Source organism: Pygocentrus nattereri, chromosome 20, assembly GCF_015220715.1.
Source record: "Pygocentrus nattereri isolate fPygNat1 chromosome 20, fPygNat1.pri, whole genome shotgun sequence".
Taxonomy (NCBI): Eukaryota; Metazoa; Chordata; class Actinopteri; order Characiformes; family Serrasalmidae; genus Pygocentrus; species Pygocentrus nattereri.
The window spans coordinates 5,114,098-5,138,653 of NC_051230.1; the positions used below are offsets into that span (position 1 = coordinate 5,114,098).

Sequence of the window (24,556 nt, forward strand, 5' to 3'; positions counted from 1 at the left end):
AATGGCTCAACATAATTTATTTTTGTTTCATGTTAAAATGTACAGAGTTCTTTGAAAGTACTTGCTAAGAAATAAAGAAAAGGAACAAATAAATGGAAATACATACAGGGACGAAATAGAGAGGAGAGAGAGGAAGGCAGGTGCTACTGACCATTAAGGAGCGTCCTGCCACTGCTCCGCTTTCTCTCCATCTACCGCACTCTCTCTTAGCTTACAACTCACCATGTACAATTACAAAGGATACAAAAAGGGAAGCAATATAAACAGACAGAAACATACTGAGCTCATTTTTACATGCCTCTTAGATGTACGGAAGTCGTCCTATACACACACACGAGAAAAAAAAATAAACCAAAAAAAAATAAAAATTTAAGGGGGAAACCAAAAAAAAAAAAAAAAAAAAAAAAAAAAAGGCGAAATGACCTTTAGATATTTGTCGTTTCATTTTTGTTTTAAAATAGCATTAATATACTACACAAAGATAGAAAACTCTAGAGATGAGATGGAATGGAAAGGTTAAAGGCATCTTATTCACTAGAAGTGAGCTGTTATTTTTTTAGTTTTGAATTTCTTAATATTACCCCAAGAGTTGAGCTAAAAAATATGTAGTTTTTTTTTTTTTTCCTGAAACAGAAGTGAAAAAAATGACAGTACCAATATCCATGTCAGAATTTTTTGTTTTATATTATAGAAAAAACATTTTCTCTACAATAAGTTTGCTAAAGTCAAAAAGAGTCAGCTTGTGTCATAAAAGAAAGCTGCCCAGTCTGATAAAATTCAGAAAATTAAAAGAAACAAAACAGAAAAAACAAAAAACGAAACAAAAAAAAAAACCCAAAAAAAAAAAAACAACCACACAAATAACAAATATGAAAACATCAGGTCTTAAGAAAGAATCCTCATATCGACAGAATACTGGACATTGAATACGCAGGAGATTCTCTGCCCCTTGTCCTATACTGGTAACCGTCCCTGTACGACATGCACATTAACGGAGATGCCGGCGCGAGTCTCGGTGCGCGCCGCCGCGGACTATCCACGTCTCCTGCGGTACGAAGCGCTAACGAAGCAGTCCGTGATCTGTTGTGACAGTATAAGCCATCGTTTACTGCAGTGGGTTAAACGTACAGCGATACCGGCGCGTACGGGACGCAGACGTAGCGGTCACTCTTGCATGGTCGTTTAAATAAAATTAAAAAAAAGGAAAAAAAAAAGGCAAAAAACGAAATTTCCACCGTGTAAATTCTCCCTTGATTCGACTGCCCTCTAGTGGAGTGTCTATGACGAAGGGTGCTCACGTTACATTTCGGGAGTCTGTGCTGTGAATCAGGAAGTACCAGAATATTTACATCTAAGAGTTTCACAGGCGCACTTGTTCGGCCCAGTCCGCCCGTCCTAGTTCGGTACTTTCTCTCGCTACTTATGGACATACAACTCTATACGGAGCCTCCGTTTTCCTCTGCCGGCCTTTACCGAATCAGAATACATGCGGTCCTATACTGCAAACTGGGAAGACACGGATTACTGGATACTTTTCATGGTGTCTCCGTGACGGCTCTACATCACACACATACAGAAGTGCCTCCACCTTGACTCTGAAGTGGCTTTAGAAATGTGTGTGTGTGTGTGTGTGTGTGTGTGTGTGTGTGTGTGTGTGTGTTCTATGGTTGAGAATGTTTATAAGAGCAAAAAATGTGTGGATCCCCCCCTCAAAGTATAGCCACACATATATATTTATATATATTTAAACTAAGCATGAGGCTAGACTGAAACACAAAGCAGTTCAACTGTCATCCGAAAAACGAGAACGTATTTAAAAAATAAACAAAAGGTGGTAATAATAATAATAATAATTATAACAATAATAATAATAATAATAATAAAAGAGCAAAGTCCATCTACAACTGTTTTGTCAATTTTTTTCAGGTAAGGCTTCCTATATCAATTCCAAAGACCGTGTGCATGGTTCGGTGCATGTTCGCCAACAACGTCAAATGTAAGTTTCCCCGTTCGGAAAAATTAAGGTCCTCTTCCTCCTTGCAGCTGCTTGGTTGCTTCCTCCGCTCCGCAAGTGGATGCTGTTCGGAGGGGAGAGTGTGCCGCCCCGTTGGTACGTCGCGATACTTGTCCGTTCACACCGTTTCCCCGCCTTGGGTCAGCTCAGCCACAGCTGCTGGGCGAGGCTCTGAGGGAGCCAAACCCCCGGGACAGAATTTAATGACCACAACATACAAGAGAAGTTAAAACATTGAAACCTCCGCAGCTGCTGCACCTTCCTGTCCCGCCACGCCCACACGTCAAACCCGCTTCGAGCCAGCCACCATTGCCAAGGGCCTGGGAAGACGGGTGCGCTCTGAAAACAATACAGAGAGTATGCGAGTCCAATTCTGCAGGGGGGATTAATGTCTTTTCTTTTTCACAACACTCTCCTCTCTTTCTCTGCACATGTTCTATGCTAACTTGCTCATCTGCTCATGTAAGGCGACTGTTTGGGGACTCCGGCGTAACTGTGGTGCGAGGGCCCTGCGTACATCATGTTGCCGTGGTGATTGGGCTGCATAGGCTGCTGGGGGTACGCCTGGCCTCCCATCATGCCCATTTGCATCTGCATGGGGTACTGGGCCGGTTGGTTCATGTAAGGCGGGTTGCCGTGGTAACCGCTGTTCATCATGGGCTGGGGCATTCGGTAGCCGGCCGACATGGCCGCATTTAGGGGGTTCATGTTCATGGAGTTGTAGGCGGCTGGAGTGGGCATGAGATTGGTCATCATGCCACGCTGGACAGCTAGAGTCCTAGGGGAGCCCTGCATGGCCACCGGGCCGGAGCTACGGCCGTAAAGCTGCTGCTGGTGTGGGGACCCGGCAGGGATTTGGGAGGCTTTGGAGCGGATGGAGATGTGGCCTTTTACTGTGGCCATTTGACCCTGGAGACGCTGGGTGTGGGGCGGCGGAGGAAGGCCAATATTTGCCCCCGGCATGTTGCACTGAATTAGAGGAGAGCCAAGGTTCATGGAGCCAGAGCTAAGGTTGGGGGGCGGGGTCATGGTAGCCTGGGCCTGTGGAAGCGGAGGGTGAGGAGAAGAAGCAAGCTGAGCCAAACCCGGGCTGGACAGAGAGACGCTGGTGGCGTAAGACGTGACGGCAGCTGAATGAGAATAAGGCATGGCGTGGGGGTCCATGATTGTGTTGGTGAGCTGCTGGAGTTTGGCCAGGCTGAAGGTGGCCGATGGCTGGGCGTAGCCTCCAGCACCAAAGTCCTGGCCCATGCGGTCGTAGAGACTTCGTCCACTTCCGCTGCTCCCTGCGCTTTCAGGGATCTCCATTATCATTGGTGTGGAGGCAAAGCCGTTTCCCATGCTGCACTGGGATAAAGGCTGCTGCTGGGGCGGTGGGGGAGGGGGTGCTGAAGGTGGAGCTTGGGTCTGAGGTTGGTTTGGCTGTTGCTGCTGCTGTTGCTGCTGCTGGGAAACCTTCTTTTGTTGTTGTTGCTGCTGCTGCTGCTGTTGCTGCTGGCTGGCACTCGGAGGCCTTTCGATAACGCAGCTCTGTGGAGACTTAATGCCACAGCTTGGGGTGTTTGCTGCGGGTGGAGGAGGTGGGGGCGGAGGCTGTGGGACAGCGGCACCAGAATTGGAGCCAGAATTGCCACTGTTTGGGCCAGGAGTAGCCTGCTGAATCAAACTGCAACTGCCCATACCTAACTGGGAATTCACGGCAGCACTGGAAGACGACAGTCCCGGGGTGGAGACGAAGGAACAGCTGTTGCCTTGCGAGGAGGAGGAGGATGGGGTGGAGGATGAAGAGGAAGCAGACGAGGAAGCAGCCGCTACAGACACGGACATGCCACCTCCACTGCCTCCACTACCTCCACTGCCCATGGTGGAGTCGTAGCTGCTGGGGTTGTCATAGTTCTCTGTGGTGCTCTCGATACTGCCCAAGTCGCTGAAACCGCTGTCCACCACCTGCTGTGAGTGATCCGAAACAGAAGGGACGTCCATCATGGGTGAAGTCTCCATGTTCTGCAAAGACGGCGCTGAAAGCGAACTAGGGTGCTCCGGAGTTATCTGGGTGTATCCTCCTCCAGTTCCCCCTCCCGTCCCTGCAGGTCCAGGCACCCCTGTGCCCGTCTCCATAGGTCCAGGGGTCATCCCAGGGCTGTTTACTGACCGTACAGACTGACTGGCTAAAGGGGGCATGGGTGGGTTAGGCATGGGGCTGTTGTGCTGAGAAGCACTACAGTCCTCCACCATTGCAAGAGCTTCTTCTTCTCCCTCCCCGTGGCTGTAGTTCTGCAAAGTACGGCAGGCAGCCAGAGTCTCCTCACAGTCCTGGTACGCACCGTGCTGCTCCGCTTCTTCATCCTGGGCTTCTCCTTGCGTGAGCGACTGGACGGCCTGGACGGTCTCCAGGTCCAGCTCACTGCTGTGGTGGTCATGCTGATGGTGGCTACTAAGCTCATCCTTGAACTCAGTACTGGCGTGCTGATGTTCCGTCTCCATCATCAGGACGGATTTATCTTCTAGTGCCTGAAGGTCCGGTGGTTCAGAAGGGACCGCGATGGATGTTACTGTTTCCACGGCAGCAGCAGCGGCATCAGATTCCTCCTGTTCCCGACGCCGCCGTTCATCTTGCGAGTCGTCTGAACGGGTTTTCACCTCCTGCACCTCATCTGGTTCTTCCTCCTCTTCCTCCTCCTCTTCTTCTTCCTGCTTACTGACGTACTCCTGTGCCGTGCTCGTCTGCATGTCTAAAAAACCTTCCCCCGTGGTCTGGGGTTCTTCTTTCACGGGCGGTGACCGAGCAGGGGACGACTGTTCCTCCTCTTCCTCGTCCTCCAATTCTTCATCCTCCTCCTCAGACTCCTGGCTCTTCCTCCGCTTGCTGCAGTCACTTTTCTCCTCTAGCCGGCCATCGCCTTCGTCATCTGCATCATGATCGTCACTCCTCCGGCTGCCGGGTGCTGCTGCCGTTCTCCTGCTGCCTGGGTCGCTGTGATCCTCATCGTCCCTCTCCTCATCCTCCTCCGGGTCAGCCATGTCCTCGTCTCTGCTCTGAGGGACTCTGGAGCTGGAAGACTGAGACAAGGTGCGAGAAGGTGGACGGCTAGGCTTCTCCTCAGTCCATGCTTGATCTTGATCTTCCACCTCATCTTCTTCATCCGGCTCTGAAGGCGGGGGTGGTTTGGGGGCCGGAGGCTGGAGGTTCAAGTTTTTTGGTGGCCTTCCTCGCCTCCTCGGTTTGGGCGGTTCTGTCGTCTTTTGGAGGAAATCATCTTCCTCGTCTGAGTCTTTGCGCTTCTCGCTGTCAAGATCGGAGGATCTCCTCTTGCAAGCCCGGTCCTCCAGCGGAGGCTTTTCCAACTGCAGCTGAGCCAGGCGGCTTCGCTCCAGCTCCTGCCTGGCAGCCTCCTCCTGGGCCCGCTGCAGGTAATAGCTCCGAGGCTTCCTGCCAGGTTTCCCCTTGATCTTTTGAGGTGGCGGGTCCTCAGAGGACTGAGCTGTCAGGCTGGTGTCAGCAACCTGGTCGCCCTCACTACCAGGTTTTTTCCCAGGACGCTTCGTCCAGTGTGGGGGCTTGCGGCTCTTGCCCTTAGGCCAGCCTTTTTTCTTCTTCACTGGGGCCTCTGGTGTGATGACAGGGGCTTCCACTACCTCTCCTTCCTCCGTCTTCTCTGGCCTCCTCAGGCCAGCAACTGGCTTCAGCACAGGAGTGGGATCTGCAGGGGAGGAAGGTATATAAATAATCAATAACAGAAGTACAAAAATGGCCTTAAACACAACACATAACTGTAGCACCCGTTATAATCCATAAACAATTGAACGTGGTTGTGGTGGGGGGGTTATATTACACACATTTAAGAAATACAAATAATGATGTCACTGAGCAAATTGCTTCAATGATCACAGTGTTTTATCCCAGTGATGGACAGTTTATCACAGTATGTGAACCTCTCTATTTAGTAAGTAGTACAACTTGACTGCCAGCGATTTCAACCCATTTCTTTTCTGATTTTTGTTGATCAGTCCTTCACAGCAGTTATGAGGGATTTTGGCCATTTCCTCCACACTAAACTGTTTCAGTTCTTGTTTATGTTTCAGACCATGCCACAGAATTTCAATGGGTTCAGGTCAAGACAAGAAACATCTTCGGTTTGAGTCGCTCTGTTGTTTAATGGTGTGTTTTGCATCGTCATGGACTGGAGAATTTAACCCTTCAACTCTGAGGTCCTTCAACTCTGAGGTAATAAAAACAGCCACACACCATTACACCTCCTCCACCACAAGCGCATGCAAGATACCTCCACAGCCGATCTGACTAGAAACGCTGACTCAATTCACCTCTTTTCAAGAGATCATTAAGCTAAATGACCTTGACCATTCAAACTATTTTTCTAAGCAAAACTATAGCCATAAGAAATGTGTTTAATCACACTGTCCATCATTCTGATGAAGACTATGACTAAAAAGAAAAAAGGGCAATACTAACCATCTTCTTCAGACTCTGAGAGATTGGCTGGGCGGACCCTTTTTGGGGCTGGATCCAAGTGTTTGCGGGCAGGTGGGTAACAGCGGAGGGCGTTTCCAAACGGAGTCTCCTCCTCTAGCCGAGGCATGGGCCTCTCATTGTCAGAGTCCACAAAGGACTCGTCCAGAACCTCTGTAGTCTCCGAGATCGTTTCAGTGACGACGCTGCTGTGGGGATGATTGCGCTGCCGTATGCGTCGCTTCCTCACCTGCTTCTGGGGACAGAGATTTGGAGGAATTAACGAAAGTGACTCCACATTTCACACGCCGATTCCGTTCAGAACGCAACATGCATTTCTCAAAACACACAGAAAAACCTCGATCACATCATCTTGCGCCTTTCTTACACTTTCACAACTTTTATTTTGGGTCATTTCCATTTTTAATCACAAAATCTATTCTTTAAATTAATTTTCTTTTGTCCAAGGCATGTTCCGATTGATCTATGATCAATGTTCTGCTATTAAATGCCATCTCCACTCTGATGCTGAATTTTACCAGGCGGTTACTTTTGTAGGTTTAACTCAAATTGTGGACATGCTGGGTGTCTTCCTTTTCTTTCCCTTTGCTGCCTCCACTAGTTAAGAGTTCAAATTTCCAGGTCCATCTGCGTGACTAGCAGTTTCTTCCGGCATAGCGCAAATTAGGGCTCGGGGATATTGACCAAAAAAAAAAAAACTGAGATGATTTTAATCTGAATGACAATACACCAAATACATCTCAGTAAGTTCCACTAAGTGGGCTAAAAGTTCTGTTCTAATTTGCTCTTTTAAATCAGAACCATCTCCAAACAATTTAACCACCGTTGAGAACCTTCTTCAGCAGTGTGAACATGGGCTTCAACAATGTGTCCTACGCATCGAGTGGTCCTACTGAGCATGCAAATGGGGGGATTTAATGGTAACTCATGTTTATGTTAATTCATGCTTACCTCATGTCTACTGTGGAGACTCGCCTTAATACTGCTACCTAGTCTTAGATCAGCTAAATATCCCACCTATACGTTTCAGTGCAAGAAGCACTTTTGATAAAGTGATTCAGGCCATCAAAATATCCTACCTGTAGTTTTATGTAGGGAGCTATAAACGTGCACTATGGTAAACAAGGCTGACGTTGGCTTCCTACACGCTTCCTATACCAGCTTCTTGTTAGAATTTTTCCTTTCACCCTTAAATGGGGCTGCAGTTACATTAAGGTGGACCGGGAAAATCTGAACAAGAAGCTGGAGCCAGACAAACTGCTGCTCCAATTAAGGTGGAATGGAAAAATTCACACTGAAGGCGGGCAAAGAAGTTGACTTCAGCTTCATCTCTGGTAGGACATTTCAACATGGAAGCACATCTCATCAGATGCACAGAAGGACAGTGGTGGCAGGGTTGCATGGAGAGTGTGAGAGGAGAGATGTAAACCCTGGCACGGCTTTACAGAAGAAACGGGTTATGTATTTTAACGCTACATCAAATTATATCCATATAAACTGTGTTGTTTCGTCCTGAAAATATATCGATGTACCGCAAAAAGTCGATATACCACCCAGACCTAGTGCAAAGAGACTAGACTGCCCACGATGCTTCTTGCAGTGTATTGCAAATCTGCCTGAATGACCACATTAATCCATTTTTATGACGTTGTTGTGTGATTGTTGCAGCCATAGCCCAAGATGATGACACATGTACACAAACAAAGGAGTTCCTCTGTCCAATTTCCACCCACCTTGCATTTGAGCCCTAATGTTGGCTTGGTCAGTACAGGAGGGGAGCGAGTGCCCATTTCTTCATCGAAATCCTCCTCTTCCTCTTCTTCCTCCTCTTCCTCCTCCTCCTCACTGCTCTCGCTAGAACAAGACTCTCGGGTAGGTAGAGTCTCGCTCAGCCTTGCAGTTGCTGGCAACGTACCCTCCTCCCCCTCATCACTCAGCCTGCGTTTGGGGCCTCGCTTTTTCCGTGGGGGCCGCCCTCTGCTGCGCTGGGGTGGAATCGCAGGGTGCCGGGGGATTTCCGTAGGCTGTTCTGACGCAGAGTTCGGCTCGTTGTCTGAGGCGAACAAGGTGGGTGGAGAGATGGAGGATGCCGTCACCTTGTTCCCCGGAGATCTGTATTCTTCATCCTCGTCTTCGTCAGGCCTCATTTTCCGGGGCCGCCCTGGACCCTGCCGAGGCCGGTCTTTGACTTTTCCCCACAGCCAGTTTTTGGGAGGGCGGCCGCGCCCCCTGCGCTCACCGTTTGCCTGAACAGGTGAGTGATCAGGGCTCGGGAGGCTGTTGTGTAAGGGGGACGAGGCTGGAGAGCGTTGGCTGTTTGAGAACGACGGGAAGCATTTTTTGTCTTCATCTTCCTCCCTTTCTGCTCTTACATTCCAGGACAGTGGAGGACTTTTGTGACTGGACTTTGCCTACAATGTACAAAGCCAAAGCATCGAGTTAAGTTAAACCAACAGATTCAATAGTTTAGAGTGACTTCATATGAAGTTCTGACTTACTTTGTATTACAAAGGAAACCCCTTTCCAGAGCATCACCCCAAAAGGGAGTGACACCATTACTCAAGGAGTATTTGCTAAAAGCAGCATGTATAACAGAAATATAGATCATTTTATTCCTACTCTTTCGTAGTTTATGCCTATTTTTCTATTTCTGCCTAATTCATGTCTATTTTTATTCCTATTTATTTCTGCCCAATATATACAAGTTTTCAAAGTATGTGTAAAAATATTTTAACACAGTTGGTATGGTGCTAAATATGAAACCATGGCAACTAAAATCATCTCAAGTCTATTTAGCATCCAATATTTGCTATTATAAGATTATTCTAGGAACATAAAATGATTTCACACATTTTTATATATCTGAAGTATTGGCAAATGACCGTGCTTTACTTAGAAGTAATGTTTAGAATAATTTTCTGTTCATTCAAAACAAAAACAAATGCCAACAAAAATCTCATAATAAGAAATCAGAAATATTAACTAGATTTAAGATTATTTCACTTGAGATTATTCGACACACAGTGATATTTTGCAGAGTTCACTTAACACAGTCAAATTTTTAAACAAAGTGTTTTTGGAAGCAGACAAGTTAAAACAGCGGAAACACAAATCGAGAGTATTTTTATACTCGCCTCTTTGCTGCTTTCCTGCTCTCTGTCCTCTTCCTCCTCGTCATCGTCGTCTTCGTCCCCTTCCCCCTCGGACACTACCGTGTTGGTGACGATGACCGGCGTCCAGCGCAAGCAGTCCGGGTCGACCTCCAGCTGCCGCGGCCGCGCCTGGAGCCGCGCCATGTGAGTCGCCACCAGCTTCTCTCTGCGAACCAGCACGAGCCTGGAGTGCCAAGAAGAGAAATGAGAAGATGGTAAATTGAGAGTGGCCAAATATTGAGAGTGGCTAAATACTGAATACTGAAGAAAAATAAGAATTTCTGTACAATTTGCAGCGGGCCAAAAAAAAAAAAAAAAAAGGTCTGCACTCATAGGCTGTGTTTACACAGCAGGTGAAAGTGGCCCAAATCCGGTCTTTATCTTCATGTGAGACACAGATGTGTCATCTTTATGCCAGAGTGAACAGCAAAAAGCACATTTAATCTGACATTTTCAATGCTGATTTGAAAGGCTTTCATATGTGGTACTGAAATGCCAAACTGGATGCGGATCCAATCTGGCAACCTGACTCAGCCAGAACAGCCAGATCAGAATTCATGCATCTTTAACGTCATTTCAACTCCACGTGTGTTGACCTCAAACATTTAGGCTGAAGTTTCTGTATAAAAAAATTAGGAGAGACTCCGAACCCATTCTGGGTGATGAGCCCGGATATCAGTCAGCGAAGTTTTATGATGGCTGGTGAAAATGAAGTCGAACCTCTGGGAGCGACTGGCTTTCGTGGGCAGTCGTGAATGTTTACCTCTAGACGAGCCACGTGAAGCCGATCTGTTCAGACTGATGTCGCATACAGATCACATTTAAAAGATAATGTGAACAGCCAAACAAACAAAAAAAAAAAAGGCATTTGGAGAATCCGATTTGGGCCACTTTTTACCTGCTGCGTGAATGCAGCCGTTATGAGGTCACCAAGACGAGGACAGAAAATTCAGGCTTCAGTGCTTCTACTGTTGTGACCCTTTTTTGGTCAATTTAACGGAAAATAGCACATTATACAGCGTCAGAAACCACAAGTAAATCAATGAGATTCAACTCGACACGGTTTGAGACAAACATGTGTCAAGTCCTAAAATTAAGACGCAGATTTAAAACTAAAACGCACGTCTTGGCTGACAAGCGACATCTGTGGGACCTCAGTTTTAAGCTTGGTGATCAGAGAGGTTTCATTTTAGCCAATTACTCTATAAAAGGGAAAGTTTCTGGTTTCAGTTCAACAAGAGGGCTTGAGAGGGATTCTCTCTCACCCTCTCCATACTCGTCAGTCTTGGCTGGCCTTGGTGATGACCTCATATTTTGGCTGTGCCACTGATCAGCTGCAGTCTTATAGGAGTTTCCCTGATCTGGAGAGCCAAATTAGTGCTTATCAAAATATTAAGCAAGCTCCCTCCCTCAGGCGTGCAGTGCTACTAGGCTGGCACTGCCACGAGTGCACTGTATGTTATACTGTTAGTGCAGCAGATTCAAATGTCTGGGCTCACAGCCTAGAAGAGCATGTGATTTCATCCACATAGCTGGAGATTACCCAGTTAGCCGAGAGATTACAATTCGTTGCAAAAAAATTAAAGGGATAATTTATACAATTTCCCTCCTGCCATAAATGCAGTAAAGGAGCAGAGACGCACTGGAGCTCCGAGGCTAAAATGTAATGAAAGTTTACGTGCACCAGTTAACACTGTGCTCAGACAGACACGCTTTTGAGGTTTCCGACACCGTATATCACGCTGTTGATTTAGGCCAGTTCACATTACCAGGCTGACGTGGCACAAATCTGATTTTGTGCCTGAATGTGACCCAGATCTGATGTTTTCAGGGCTGTGAGGATCTTCTCAAATCCACTCTGAGCCACTTTCCTACGTGGTCCTAGATCGGACACGTATCCGATTTGTGGCCATGCGGCCGTAACGTGAGGCTCAGGTCGGGAATTCATTCACTTTTTCCCCCATCTGGGTAAAAACCACTAGAGTATCTATACAGGTCGCCAGTCCATCGCAGGGCAGACAGTGTGTCCCCTGGGTGTGAGTGTGTGTGTGACTGTCTGTCTGCCCTGTGATGGACTGGCAACCTGTCCAGGGTGTATCCTGCCTTCCACCCGATGACCGCTGGGATAGGCTCCAGCACCCCCCCGCGACCCTGACGGAGAAGCGGCTTGGAAAATGGATGGATGGATGGATGGATGGAGTATCTCTACAGCACTGAGGTCTTAGATAGAAAGACAGCATGGGTGTCCTGAATTGACACACATGAACCTTTCAAGCACAAATCGTTTGAAAGCTACTCAAAACGGTGCTCTCCTTTCACATTTCAGTAACATGATCATAATTCTGATCTATAAAAATTAAATACCATATCTGTGATGCCAGTCAGGTCAATTTACACCATTCATGTGAATTCAGCATTAAAAACTGAATTCCACTGAAAGGCAACGAGTTTGCATGTATGAATACTGACACCGAAGCCTAATTGGGACCAATCAGAAATGTTTCTGTGGATGGTCTGATTACGATATTCATTTAAGCCAACAAACATAAAAGGACTGTCTAAATAATGCAGACCACTCTCACCACTGTACTTAACATACTGCAAAACTAGGAACGGCAATATTTAGCTCTTTAATTGCAATACTAGTATTTGTTCATTATGCTGCCTTAGTATGTATGTATGTATGTATGTATGCATGCATGTTCTTTCTCACCGGCCCCCTCTGTACTCCAACATGTTGAGGTTCTGCAGGGTGGCTGTGATGTCTTGAGGGCAAATGCCAGTGATCTTGCTGAGTCGGCGGATGGTGAGCTTCTTGTCTCGCACTTCATGCAGACACTCCAGCACCACGCTGCGCCAGTAAGCCATGTAGGACAGCCGGCCGAGGTCAGACAGAGGCTTCTCTGGAGAACCCGGCTGACCCTCTCGCTTGGACAACAAGTAACCTAAACAGGTGCACAAATGTTTTATTGCCCAGTTCACTGGTTTGGACTGACTGACCACTGGTCAGTTGTTAGCAGTGATAACACAAGCAGATTGAAAGTTCATATAAATTATTTCTACTCCTTATTAAATGTTTACAGCACATTCTGTTGAATTCTGTTCTTTCAATCCGTACAACATTCACCAGGAAAAGAGGAGACGTTTGATTATGATTTGAATTTGGTGTGTGTAGTTTTATGAAAAGCAAATCCATCCCTTACAAGCTTTTATACAACAGCTAGTTCCGGTCATGCAAGCTGATAGAAGCGCTGTAACCGTGCCGTTACTTCACCGTAACATCACAGTTTTTGTCACAAACACTGTATCACTCCGCCGAGATGCTGTTGCTAAGTAACAACTTTGACAGCTGTAGGAGACACGTGCACATTTTTACTTCTCACTTTGCCCCAAACAGAAAACGGATTCTTTTAAGACCACATTTGACCGACAGCCGATTTGGTCCGACTCTGAATATGATACGACACTAAATTCCCAAACTGTCGTCGCCACTGAGCAGCTTTTCAGTCGGCAGCTGTGACAGAAGAACAGCTGAACAACCTGGAATCAACCAGAAATGAACCCAACACCATTCGCCAAAGTAAACGGGCTGTAAGAAGCTTTACAGACCGGCTGGAACAAAACAAGGAGCTGGAGAACGAACTGCCGGCTGTGCAGCGAGTGAGCGGAGCTCATTACTCTGATGTAGCAGCAAGCTGCTTGTTAAGGAACTATAATTGGAAGGAATTGCCAACATTAAAACATTAAGTGCCACGTTCACGGCTTAGTTTATTAATTTATTACTTTATTTAACTGCTGTATAAAAGAAACAGAGCACGAGAGAGTGTGTGTTAAGTGTCACTGGCATCTAAAACTAACAGAAGAACGCTGTTAGTCCAGTCTCGAACCGGTCACTATAGAACGAAAACAAAGTAAAAGGAAAATTATTCCATAACTAACTACACATTTCCTTTACTCTAGATTTCTAAGGGTTTAAAGCAGACATCGCACCAGCACTGTGGCTATTTCTGCCCTGGTAGTTGCTCCAAGTAATACTGGCGCTTGACCAAGCAGGTTATTTTTAGGTTTTGAATCTTTTCAGGTTCGCTGGTCGCTTTTAATCAGCTTCCACTGTTTGTGTTTTCCCAAGTCAGTCTGCCGAGTGACTAAATCATACATTAGGCTCCGTCATTAAAGACTGAACAAGGCAAAAGGAGAAGTACAAAACCAGTCAGGAGTCCGGGTGTGTTTGACCTCGGAGACGAGTAAAGGCAAAACCACAATTGCCATAAATAAATAAATAAATAAACAAACAAATAAATAAATAAACCATTCCACTTGTGAACATCAAGCTGAGAAAAATGCTGGCAGACGTACTGAAGTCGATGAGGAACCGTCCGTAGCCCTTGCGCTGATACTGTGGAAGAATCATGATGCAGGACACGTTGTACTTCTGCTGGCAATGCTTCTCCTGTAAAAGAGCAAGAAACACAGGGGACAGAAAACAATGAGAGAAAGATGGTCAAATCCTAGTCTATTAAAATAAATCTGGGGTGGATGTGGCACTGTTTTGATAATGACTGGTGTTTTAATTAAGACATTAAAAAAAAAAAAAAAAAACACAAAAGACAAAAATCTGCTTTTATAACATTCACTCCAAATTTGTAGATCCTACAGTGTTTTTTCCTTTTCCTGCTAAACTGAGATTTTGCAGGCGTAAGAATTAACCGACAACAAAGGCAATGAAGTTTCAGATATTTTTGAAAAATCTGTGCCAATGAAACGGGTGACACTTATTTCAGGGAGTGAGGGTGCTGTTAAAAAGGGTCCTGATCCCTGAAAATCATACATTTTACAAATCGAAACTAAATTTGACAGCCATAAGAAAATCTTCTGAAGGCGTAATGTTTTTAATTCAGCGTTAAAAGTAATGAAAACGGATGAAATGAGCTTCTCCCTCTCTTCCAAGTGTGTCATTTACCTACCACCTCTCATGTGTCGATGACCACGTCTAGGCATCTAGGTGCATCCTATCTATTCCTGGACTGATTACAGCCCAGTTGCTGTTTTATAAAATCCCCGCTTTGTACAAAGGCATTCTACACATCTTTTCTGAGATCAAATGTGTGTCTCTCTCAGACAAACTACTGTGTGGCTCAACACATTAACACAAATTACCAAAACACGACCTGAATCTTCACCTCCGAATCAAATACTACGCTGAAAATCACCTGGAAACTACATACAAACGTTTCTAACAAGCTCCATCTCCAGTCACCGGGAAAAAAACGGGCAGAACGAGCTCACCTTTGAGAAGTAGCCAACGAGGTGACAACCCTTGGAGTCGTTCTGCGTGAGCACGTAAAACAGGAAGGGCTCCACGTCGTAGTAAAGCGTCTTATGGTCCAGGAACAGCTTGGCCAGCAGACAGAGGTTCTGACAGTATATTGTGCTGACATTACCGTCCACCTGAAAAACACACAAAAAGAACCTGTAATCTTCAAAACACTTTTGGATCCATCAGAAAAACCTACATTAAACCTACATATGTAGAAATAACAGGAATGCAGAGAAATGTACTGAATGTTAAGGCAAGGCACAAACAAATTAGTAAATGAACCTGGATGACCAGGTTTCACCCAAGACGAGCTTCTTGAACCTCAAAGAAAAGCAAAAGCCTAAAGGGGTGTCCCACAGATTTTCCCAAATGTCTACATTATATAATTGGTAAGATGTCAACAAGTCATTCAGTGGTTTGACGTGACTGGAACCAGATGGCTGAAGGACCCAGTTCCTCGGAGGCTGTGTTCACACAGCAGGTAAAAGTGGTTCAAATTTGATTCTTTTTCTTCATAAGTGATACAGATGTGTGTGTGTGTGTGTGTGTGTGTGTGTGTGTGTGTGTGCACAGATAAATACAGTGAACCTGACATTTTCAATTCTGGGATGCTTTCGTTTGCGGCATGGACATCTGATGGTGATGTCCGTGTTATTAATAATGATCTATCCAAACTCCTCCGTGCTCAAAGAGATTTTAAAGAAACAGCCGAACGCGGCCGTAGGAGAGCGAGGCTGCGGCGTCAAAGAACAGCTAAGAGTCTGAAAGGAAAGTTTAAAGAATCTGAGGACACAAACTGAAGAAGGGGCCGCGCCCTTTTTACGGTTCGGACACATTCTGGGTGATGAGCCCAGCTGTCAGTCAGCGAAGCTCCGCGATGGCTCCTGTGATGCTGGGGGAGATGAAGCCGATCCTCCGGGAGTGACCGGCATTCGTTGGCAGTCGTGATTGTTTACCTCTGGATGAGACACGTGAAGCTCTGCTCTTTTGTGCATGTGGGTCGGTTTAGGAGCTGTTCTGTTCAGACTGATGTCACATGCAGACCACATTTAAAAGATATGCAGATTTTGTGATAAAATCTGATTTGGAAGTAGCCTGAAGGCTCCCTTCACAGAAAGTCATTACATGAAACGGTTATGGATATGCTGCCTGACATCTGAGACGCTGTTTTATGATTATCACGCAGAAAATCTGACAAAAATCTGTGAAATTTCCAGGGCAGAACAATAATTTCCAGTGAAATTCCACGGATCCAGTAAAAATAGTCATGGCTCATTATTGTTCTCGGTTTTGATCCAATTTGTTCACCGGGTTGATGAACATTAATATGCATAATAAAGACGTCGGTCAGTGGTGTGCATGGAAGGAGCGCAGCCTACATAACGCAGCAGTGTGTCCTGCTACAGTCCGGGTTGTGCTAAAACATTTCTGGAGGGGGAGGGATCCGGGCGGACCGCCAGAAACGGCTAGATCCACACCGCTCTCCTGCTGAGTCAGTATCAGCGCCGAAACCCGAAACCTCTCAGAAACCAGCCTGACGGGCGTTCAGAGGCATGCGCACGTGCTGCCTGTCAAAAGTTTGGGGATGCCCAGGTTTTCAAACTGCTTTTAATACAAATGTTTTTATTTAAGTTTGGAACAATCCAACATTAAAACCTGTGCAGATTTATTTATAGAACAACAACAGCGGCTGTGAGACTAAGCTGGATGAGTGTGGTGCCCCTCATATTACATTTACAAACACTGCTGTACACAAACGTTTGGACACCCCTGTCAAATTCCACATTTTGTTGATTTTCTAAGTGACAAGTGAACACACTTCTGCACATTTCAACACGCAGTTGTGTATCTGCTGAATTTAACATATACGGGAAATGAATGAGACGAATGTGGCCTTTGCAAAACGTTACGGCACACTAAATAAACAAATTCTGCACTTACGTTTGTGGAAAAATCTCACATTTAAGTGTCTTCTGTGTAGAGGACGTGTTCACTTTTCACTCAGAAAATCATCAGAACATCTAATTGCACTGGAGGTGTTCAAACGGTTGCCTACAACTTTATGTATGTTTTATATTTCTCAACATTTCAGATACCCTTTAATAAAACCCTACAACCTTCCAAGCACCACGTTTTACCTTAAAAACAATCAATACAATCTTAATTTTATTATTAATGTGTTAAATCTATTCAACAGCTCATCTTTTTTGCATAATTTCTACTTCCCAGATCATGAAAAACGCATTTTAGTGTGCTTCTACATTGTCAAGCCTGTTACCGGAGCCCGTTCACCCCTACGAAAAATATCTGGAGTATCTGGAAGTCACGTTCAGCAGGAATTTCTATTCACATGTTTTATTTTATGTCATTAAGCTGTAATATAATTAATGATGTCACTTTGTAAGTGCTCATATCTTACGCAGACTATACAGGGTGAGGCAAAAGTCACAGGACAGGTTTTATTTATCTTATCAACTTTTATCTCTGGAGTCATCTCAAACAAATTGTGTACGCTGAGAAAATCCGCAACGAACACCACCTTCCGCACCGCGTCGTGGAGGCTTGCGACAGCATAAGAAATAAAATAAAACGGTGTCCTGTGACTTTTGACTCACCCTGTATGTTGAAAATCATTTATTAAAAAATACAATTAATGTAAATCATTAGAAAGTCCTTAAATGTCATCAGCATGGTTGCTAGATAACCACATTGTGCGCGTTTACTAATTCTATGTTAAAATAACTCATTTTAAGCCACCGTCGGCCAAAATGCGACATCTAGTCCTGGTTTTCAAATTTCAGAGTAGTTGAATTTACATGGCTAAAGGGCACGACGAATGTAGAAGCACCCAGCCACTGCGTTTCCATTCTCGAGATACCTTTCAGGTGTTTGAACCGACTCTAAGCCAAAAGAGTTTCAATGTGTGCTAAAACTAATAAGCACAAAGCTGACAAACATCCATGTAGGACTGGAACCATCGTTAAAGTAAAAACAAACACAAATGACAGTAATCTGTAGACGGTGGTCCCGTCGACTAGATTTGCCTTTCTATGTTTAGCTGCAGTGCCTGTAATTGTGAGTCAAGACTTGTTTACGTCTTGATAGCCTTTTATTTTTCCTTCAAGAATGGCAGAAGATGAATACAGAGCGCTGCCTGTGTGTCCATAAATCTCACAACACTAATTTTAGGGCACTATTTGATCCACTTTATATTTAAAAAAAGCCTGAACTGATCTCAGCGGAAGAGTAAGCTCTGACGAGTCATTTTAACAGCTCAGAAGGACAGGATATGGGCGTAGGCCACAGACTGGCCCGCCATGGCTCGGTGTGTTTATTTGTACAGGCTCCGTCTAGGTCCTCTGTGTGTGTGTGTGTGTGTGTGTGTGTGTGTGTGTGTGTGTCTTTGTTTTCATATATTTTTAAGACAAATGCTTCTGATTTAGTAATAAAACACAGGAGTAATATGAATTCTTTTTGGATCTTGAGGTTAAGATTAGGCTGAAAATAAAAGTCGTATATAGATAGAAGGGCAGAAAAGTGTTTATAAACTATTTTATTATTTTAAAATGACTATTATTTAATGTGTTTAGTATTATTTTAATGTGTGTGGTGTATTTGGTCTTTATTTATTTCTATTTTTATTTATTATTTTATTTATTTATTTTTATTTGGTTTATTTTTTCTTTTTGCAAATGTGGAAATAGTTCTTTTGCCTGTTGACTGTATATCTGTATATTACCACAAATAAAAAATAAAAAAAAAAGAAGTGTTTATAATAAATAACAGTGATTTCTCTCATTACTGCGTGTAGGTAACTGATCATATTTATCTGATTTGCTCAAACTAGACCCTAAAAAAGATTTTTTTCATTTTAAAAGCAACACATTTTAGCTTCATCAAAACATTAATTTTCTATAAATGAACACTGACGTGGGAATGAACCTTCAAATCTTCACCACTGACATCTAGAGAGCAACAGTGGCTTCATGCTTATTTGTGTAAACATGTCTATTTGTTTATTTTCTATTATGAAGTCATGTTTAAAGTCATCGATTCATCCCACATAAACTGACCAGCCACTTCATTACATACAGCTGCCTTGTTTCTACGCTCACTGTCCACTTTATCAGCTCCACTTACTGTATAGCTGCACTCTGTAGTTCTACAGTTACAGACTGTAGTCCATCTGTTTCTCTGATACTCTGTTACCCTGTTCTTCAGTGGTCAGGACCCCCATGGACCCTCACAGAGCAGGTACTATTTGGGTGGTGGATCATTCTCAGCACTGCAGTAACACCAACGTGGTGAGTGTTACTGTGTGTTGCGCTGGTCTGAGTGGATCAGACACAGCAATGCTGCTGGAGAATTTAAACAGCTCATCATCCATGTCAGTGTCACTACCTGTTCTGTGGTGGTCCTGTGGGGGACCCTGACCACTGAAGGACAGGGTAACAAAGTATCAGAGATGGACTACAGTCTAACTGTAGAACTACAAAGTGCTCCTATATGTTCAGTGGGCAATGAGTGTGAATACACAGAGGGACTTAATGAAGTGGCCAGTCAGTACTGATGACCCTCTGTCCTGACACTGAATGGAAACAAACCTGTACGTGGCTTGTGGCTAAGAGGAGGTCTCGACTTCTCACCTCAAACACAGAGACGTCGTCCTTCCTGTAGATCTCGTTGGCAGGCGGGTGAAACCAGGTGCACTTGCGCATGTGCTGGTACAGAATACTGCGGCTTTTCATGTACCGCAGGCAAAACTCGCACAGATAGAGTTTAGGAAGTCTGGGGGAGAGAGGAAGAGGGAGAGGAAGAAAGACAAAAAGAGAGGGAGAGGAAGTACGTGGGTGAGAGACAGAGAGAGCACGGTCATTACTTTAAGCAGTTATTACAGCGCTGAAACACAGAAACACAGAATTAAAACATTCAACTGAAGATCAAACACAGCAACACTGCTTTTACACAGAGCACATTTCTCCCTCTGAAAAGAAAACCACTCGGCATGACGCTCTCCTGATCTGCGTGTGTGTATATGGGCCTTTTTTACAAGCCTGATGCTCTTTTGTGTGATCGAATGACATTCTGGGATCAGTTTTTGGACCCTCAAGAGCCCCTCAGTGGGTCAAGACTTTCTCATAACTACCAACCATACATCACAGTTTGTTCGTAGTTACTGAATAATTCATAGTAGGTACTGAATAATGCATAGCAGTCAGTGAATCATAAGCCTCACAATTACCAACTGGAAAATAAGTCTAGTGTTTGTAGAGTTACATAACAGACCGAGAAGCAGACTTAACAGCAGTAGTGATTTTGCTCGCAATAACAAGACCACCTGTCTTTACGCAACAGTTTCACAGGTGATGAAAAGAAAAAAGTAAAGAAAAAGTCAAATTAATATAACCTGAACAACATAATAATACATGTTAATATTAGGGATGCGCACAGGAAGCCGAGTAGTGGGTTAAACTGGTCATTTTGCCAGTATTCGAAAACTGAAATCACTATTCAGGTGTTTGGTCACAAGAAGACCAAGAACGTATAAGACTAAAAATTCCCTGAAATGAAAATTTAACCTCAAAAGAGACTAAAGATTAAGTTTAGCTTGAGGGGATCTACTAATAAGTTTTTTGAGAGGTGGCAACCTTTCATTACCTTTTTTAATGCTCTTACTGAGTTAACAAAGGGGTTGAAGGGGTTGAGAGTTAATATATATTTTTTGAATTTTATTTATTTTTATTTATTTAATTTTTATTATTTTTTTTAAAATTAATTTTAATTTTTATTTTTCTACTATTATTATTATTATTCTGTTTATTCTGATTTGTGTAGTTATTTAGTGTATATTTCTTCTTAAGTGTGAAAATGGATGACTTATGTACAAGTATTTTGATTGTATGCTGGTTTGCTTCAATAAAAAATCATTTTGGGGGGGAAAAAAAAAAAAAAAAAAAAAAAAAAAGAGACTCTAAAGTGTAGGCATGTTTCACTTTGCCCGCCGAACATGAGCGCGCAAACGTGAGTGTGCTGTCAATTATGTGACACACTTGAGAAGGCAGATAGGTCAGGTAGGGTCGCACGATTTGGGCAAAATACCAACCGCGATTTTTCTGAGCGATATTTTAACTGCAATTATTCTCTATAAATGAAGCTCTAGGCCATTTTTTTAAAACCATAAAGAACAGAATATTCACTTCTCTGGCTTGAGGTTTGAATAATGAACATAGGCAGCTGTAGCTAAAGTACATAGTGTCACAGCACATAGGCAAAGGGCTTTACGATCGCTCTAAATCAGGTGGCAACCCAAACATTAAGGAGAGCCATTTTATCCTTTAAAACAAAAATCGAACCACCTTGAGCACCGCAACATTTTATATGCATTAACTGAAGAAACGTTTTACCATCTCAGCTGTGAATGTCTCAGTTTGTGCTAATGCCCCAGTATAGACTAAACATATAAATAGAAACAGACTTAATTGACTGTTTCAAGCTTCAGCTCAGCTATAGCTGCTTTTCTCACATCTCCAGCAGGAAACTTTCCCGCTGGAATAGAATCGCTTTTGGTAAAATGCCTCGGCTGAGAAGTCAGCTCCTCATTTGCCAGCTTCTTGTTCGAATCGTTGTTAAATAGTGCCTGAGGCTCCAGAATTTAACTGCTGCAGCATTTAAGGTGGAGCGGGAAAATCTGAACAAGAAGCTGACTTCAGCTTCACGACTTTTTTAGTGTTTGACAGGCTGTCAAAGTGGTGTAAGAAGTCATGGAGAAGCAAAAAAGTTTTACAGCCTGGTTGGGCTCATAACTCTCTCAATGCCTGCCACACAGCCCTCCATCAAATGCCTCCAATTGGGTTGAATTTTCCTACTTTGTGTCTTTATTTTAAATGTCTTGATTCTACAGAGCTCTAATTGCATACTACACTGACTGGTTGACAATTTAATGTTCTCCAGCAGACCGACCTCAGGGCCTCCCACGCTGCCCTCTAACAAAAAAATACCCCCCCCACCCCAAAAAAAAAAAAAAATTCACTCTTAAATTTAAATGACTTGTGTAATAAAAAAAGGCCAGTCTTCTGAGTGTAGATGCATAAATAGCTGAAGCCTCACCCCCTCTACTCTGACAGGATGCACCTAGATACCACCTAGTTCTGATAACCGTCAGCAGTTTCCACGAAAAACAATGAACGCAAGAGGGGCGTATAAGCAATCCACCTTATTTTCCACATGACCAGATTTTGACCAAAATACTCATTTAGGGAGCAGAAGAGTAATTCATGACTATTACAACCAACGTCCCGTTAAATGTCTGAGACATTCTGATATGTATACCAAATATAGCTGAGTGAGGCTTAACGTATGGAAAGAATATCGGCACAAAAGCGTTCAAGCCTGACTGTAGCTTTACACTCTCTCACATTTCCCTAACTTTAAAATGATAATTTCTCTGTTAAAATACATTAAAATAACTGTTGACTGATTGAGATTATCTGTATATGAGATACAAGAGAGAGCATCTATATATACACACACACACCTGGATAGATATATAGATATATATATATATATATAGATATATATATATATATACATACACCTAATTAGATCAAACTGGTGTCCCAGAGCAAAGAAAAAAAGAGTTGGTTATTAAGCATTCAGACCGTAGACATTTACAAGGATTATGTTACAATTAATTTAAAGCCAAGGCCTTAATAGAGCTAGTAATAAGCTAAATATATACAAAATCATCATTTATAGGTTACTTTCTATTGAGAGGCGTCTGTCCCAAACCCTAAATTTCAACCTGTGAAAGACGCTCATATTGCTTATGTGCATTTTTATAAATAAGCATATTTCCTTTATTTTAAAGTGAATGACAGATTAAGATCTAGGAGTTGATCTATCTAGGAGTTTGTCTTCTTTTGGCCGCACCCCTGCATTTTAGAGCAGGGAGTGACACTGCATCCCTGACCCTCATGGCCACATGGTCAGCAGTTAAGTCTCGTTGATATGAAGTAAATATGAAAGTCTGAAAATCAGGCTGGAACTTAAAGAACTGCCACTACCAAAATACACATTTTCTATAAACATATTTCAATGAAAATTGTGGTTTTAGGTGGGAACTCTTCCAAGCTGTTTTCGAGCCATGTACCCGCTGGCGTAGTTCTGCTTAAATGAGCTAAACTGGGTCACTGAACTTTTCAATAGGTCACTGTCAAACAATTTGTTTTTATAAAATAAGCATAATTAGGGTAAAAGCAAATTCTAAGTCAGCTAAAAGCCTGAAGCGTCTGAAAGAACGAGCCGTATATTCTGCGAATATGTACCTGCTGTACTCCTGAGGGTACGGCGATGAATACCACGTCTGAATCTCATACTTTCCAAACTCTATGACGGAGGGACATCGCATCTGGGGGTCCGGAGGCCCAGTCACGCCGACTTTCTGCAGAGGGGAAAAGAAAAACAAAAAAGGGAGACAGAAAAGCACAACAGAAATGAGAGGAAAGAAGAGGAAGGTTTTCAATAGAGCAGATTAGTAATACAGGCAGACGGTTTACACTCCTGAAATGACAGACTGGCCCCTCATAACCTCTCAGTCTCTCGCACAACTCAATGGACAACACACAGACGGGTCAGAAGGGGTCAGAAGGGGTCCCAAGGTCCGTCGCTGCATAGTCACAATGAAAAAGCCTCATCTGTGTTTATTTGAGTTATTCCAGCACAAAATGTCAGTTTGTTTGTGTATGAGGGGAATTTTTACTCACATTTACAAACAATGAACAACAGAAAGTAAACAGCTGGTGCAGCGACACAGCTGGACCTCCCAGGGACCCCAACAGCAAGGTACGAGTTGCTGTTGCTATTCTTGTTGTAATTTAAAAATGTGATTCAGAAAAGCAGGTCATACGTGAAACATAACATCTTAGTCACGTCGACTGGGCAAAAAGAGGTGGACTAGAGGAGCGTTCGGATGGGGTAACGTAACTTTGACGTGTACTGTGTCACAACCTACAGCCCACATAGCAGCACAGAATTAAAGCTTCATTTTGCATGTTTTAATGTCCAAAATACACATCCACTTGGGAGTGGGCCACAGAGAAAAGTCCAGCAGCACTGCGGTGTCTGATCCACTCAGACCAGCAACACACACACGTCAGTGTCACTGCAGTGCTGGGAACGATCCACCACCCAAAACAGTACCTGCTCTGTGAGGGTCCATGGGGGTCCTGACCACTGAAGAACAGGGTAACAGAGTATCAGAGAAACAGATGGACTTTTTATTTTACTGTATTAACTTATAAATTCTTACTTAAATCTTATCATTTGAGATTATTACTGGTGAAACAGGCAAATCTGCAATAATGACAGACCAGAAATAAATCTGAAGTTTCCTGTTTCAATGCCAAGTTTGGTATTTTAGCAGGGGAAAAAAATGATTTATATATTTAATAATTAGTGGACAAAGAAACAGCGATTACTACAGAGCACCTGCGCTTCACATTGGGCCTGAAGTATAAATGAACCCGGGGTACGCACTCTCTTACCCCCTCCCCAACACGCGCACACACACACACACACACACACAC

General features: G+C 43.8%; 1 protein-coding gene across 3 annotated transcripts in view; it reads right to left on the minus strand.

Moving 5' to 3' along the window:
- kat6a (K(lysine) acetyltransferase 6A) overlaps positions 1-24,556 on the minus strand; it is a 66,962-nt gene continuing 42,406 nt past the window's right edge. Inside the window, exons 8-16 of one of the 3 annotated variants that reach the window (XM_037531708.1) lie at positions 23,297-23,412; positions 19,619-19,760; positions 14,942-15,103; positions 14,012-14,105; positions 12,369-12,600; positions 9,638-9,839; positions 8,237-8,914; positions 6,486-6,732; positions 1-5,715 (exon numbers count right to left, since the gene is read on the minus strand). In XM_037531708.1, the coding sequence (XP_037387605.1) occupies positions 2,465-5,715; positions 6,486-6,732; positions 8,237-8,914; positions 9,638-9,839; positions 12,369-12,600; positions 14,012-14,105; positions 14,942-15,103; positions 19,619-19,760; positions 23,297-23,412 (5,124 nt within the window). In that variant the 3' untranslated portion in view covers positions 1-2,464. Of the gene's footprint in view, positions 5,716-6,485; positions 6,739-8,236; positions 8,915-9,637; positions 9,840-12,368; positions 12,601-14,011; positions 14,106-14,941; positions 15,104-19,618; positions 19,761-23,296; positions 23,413-24,556 lie in introns of all 3 variants that reach the window. The other 2 variants (XM_037531707.1, XM_037531706.1) reach the window with 2 other exon arrangements.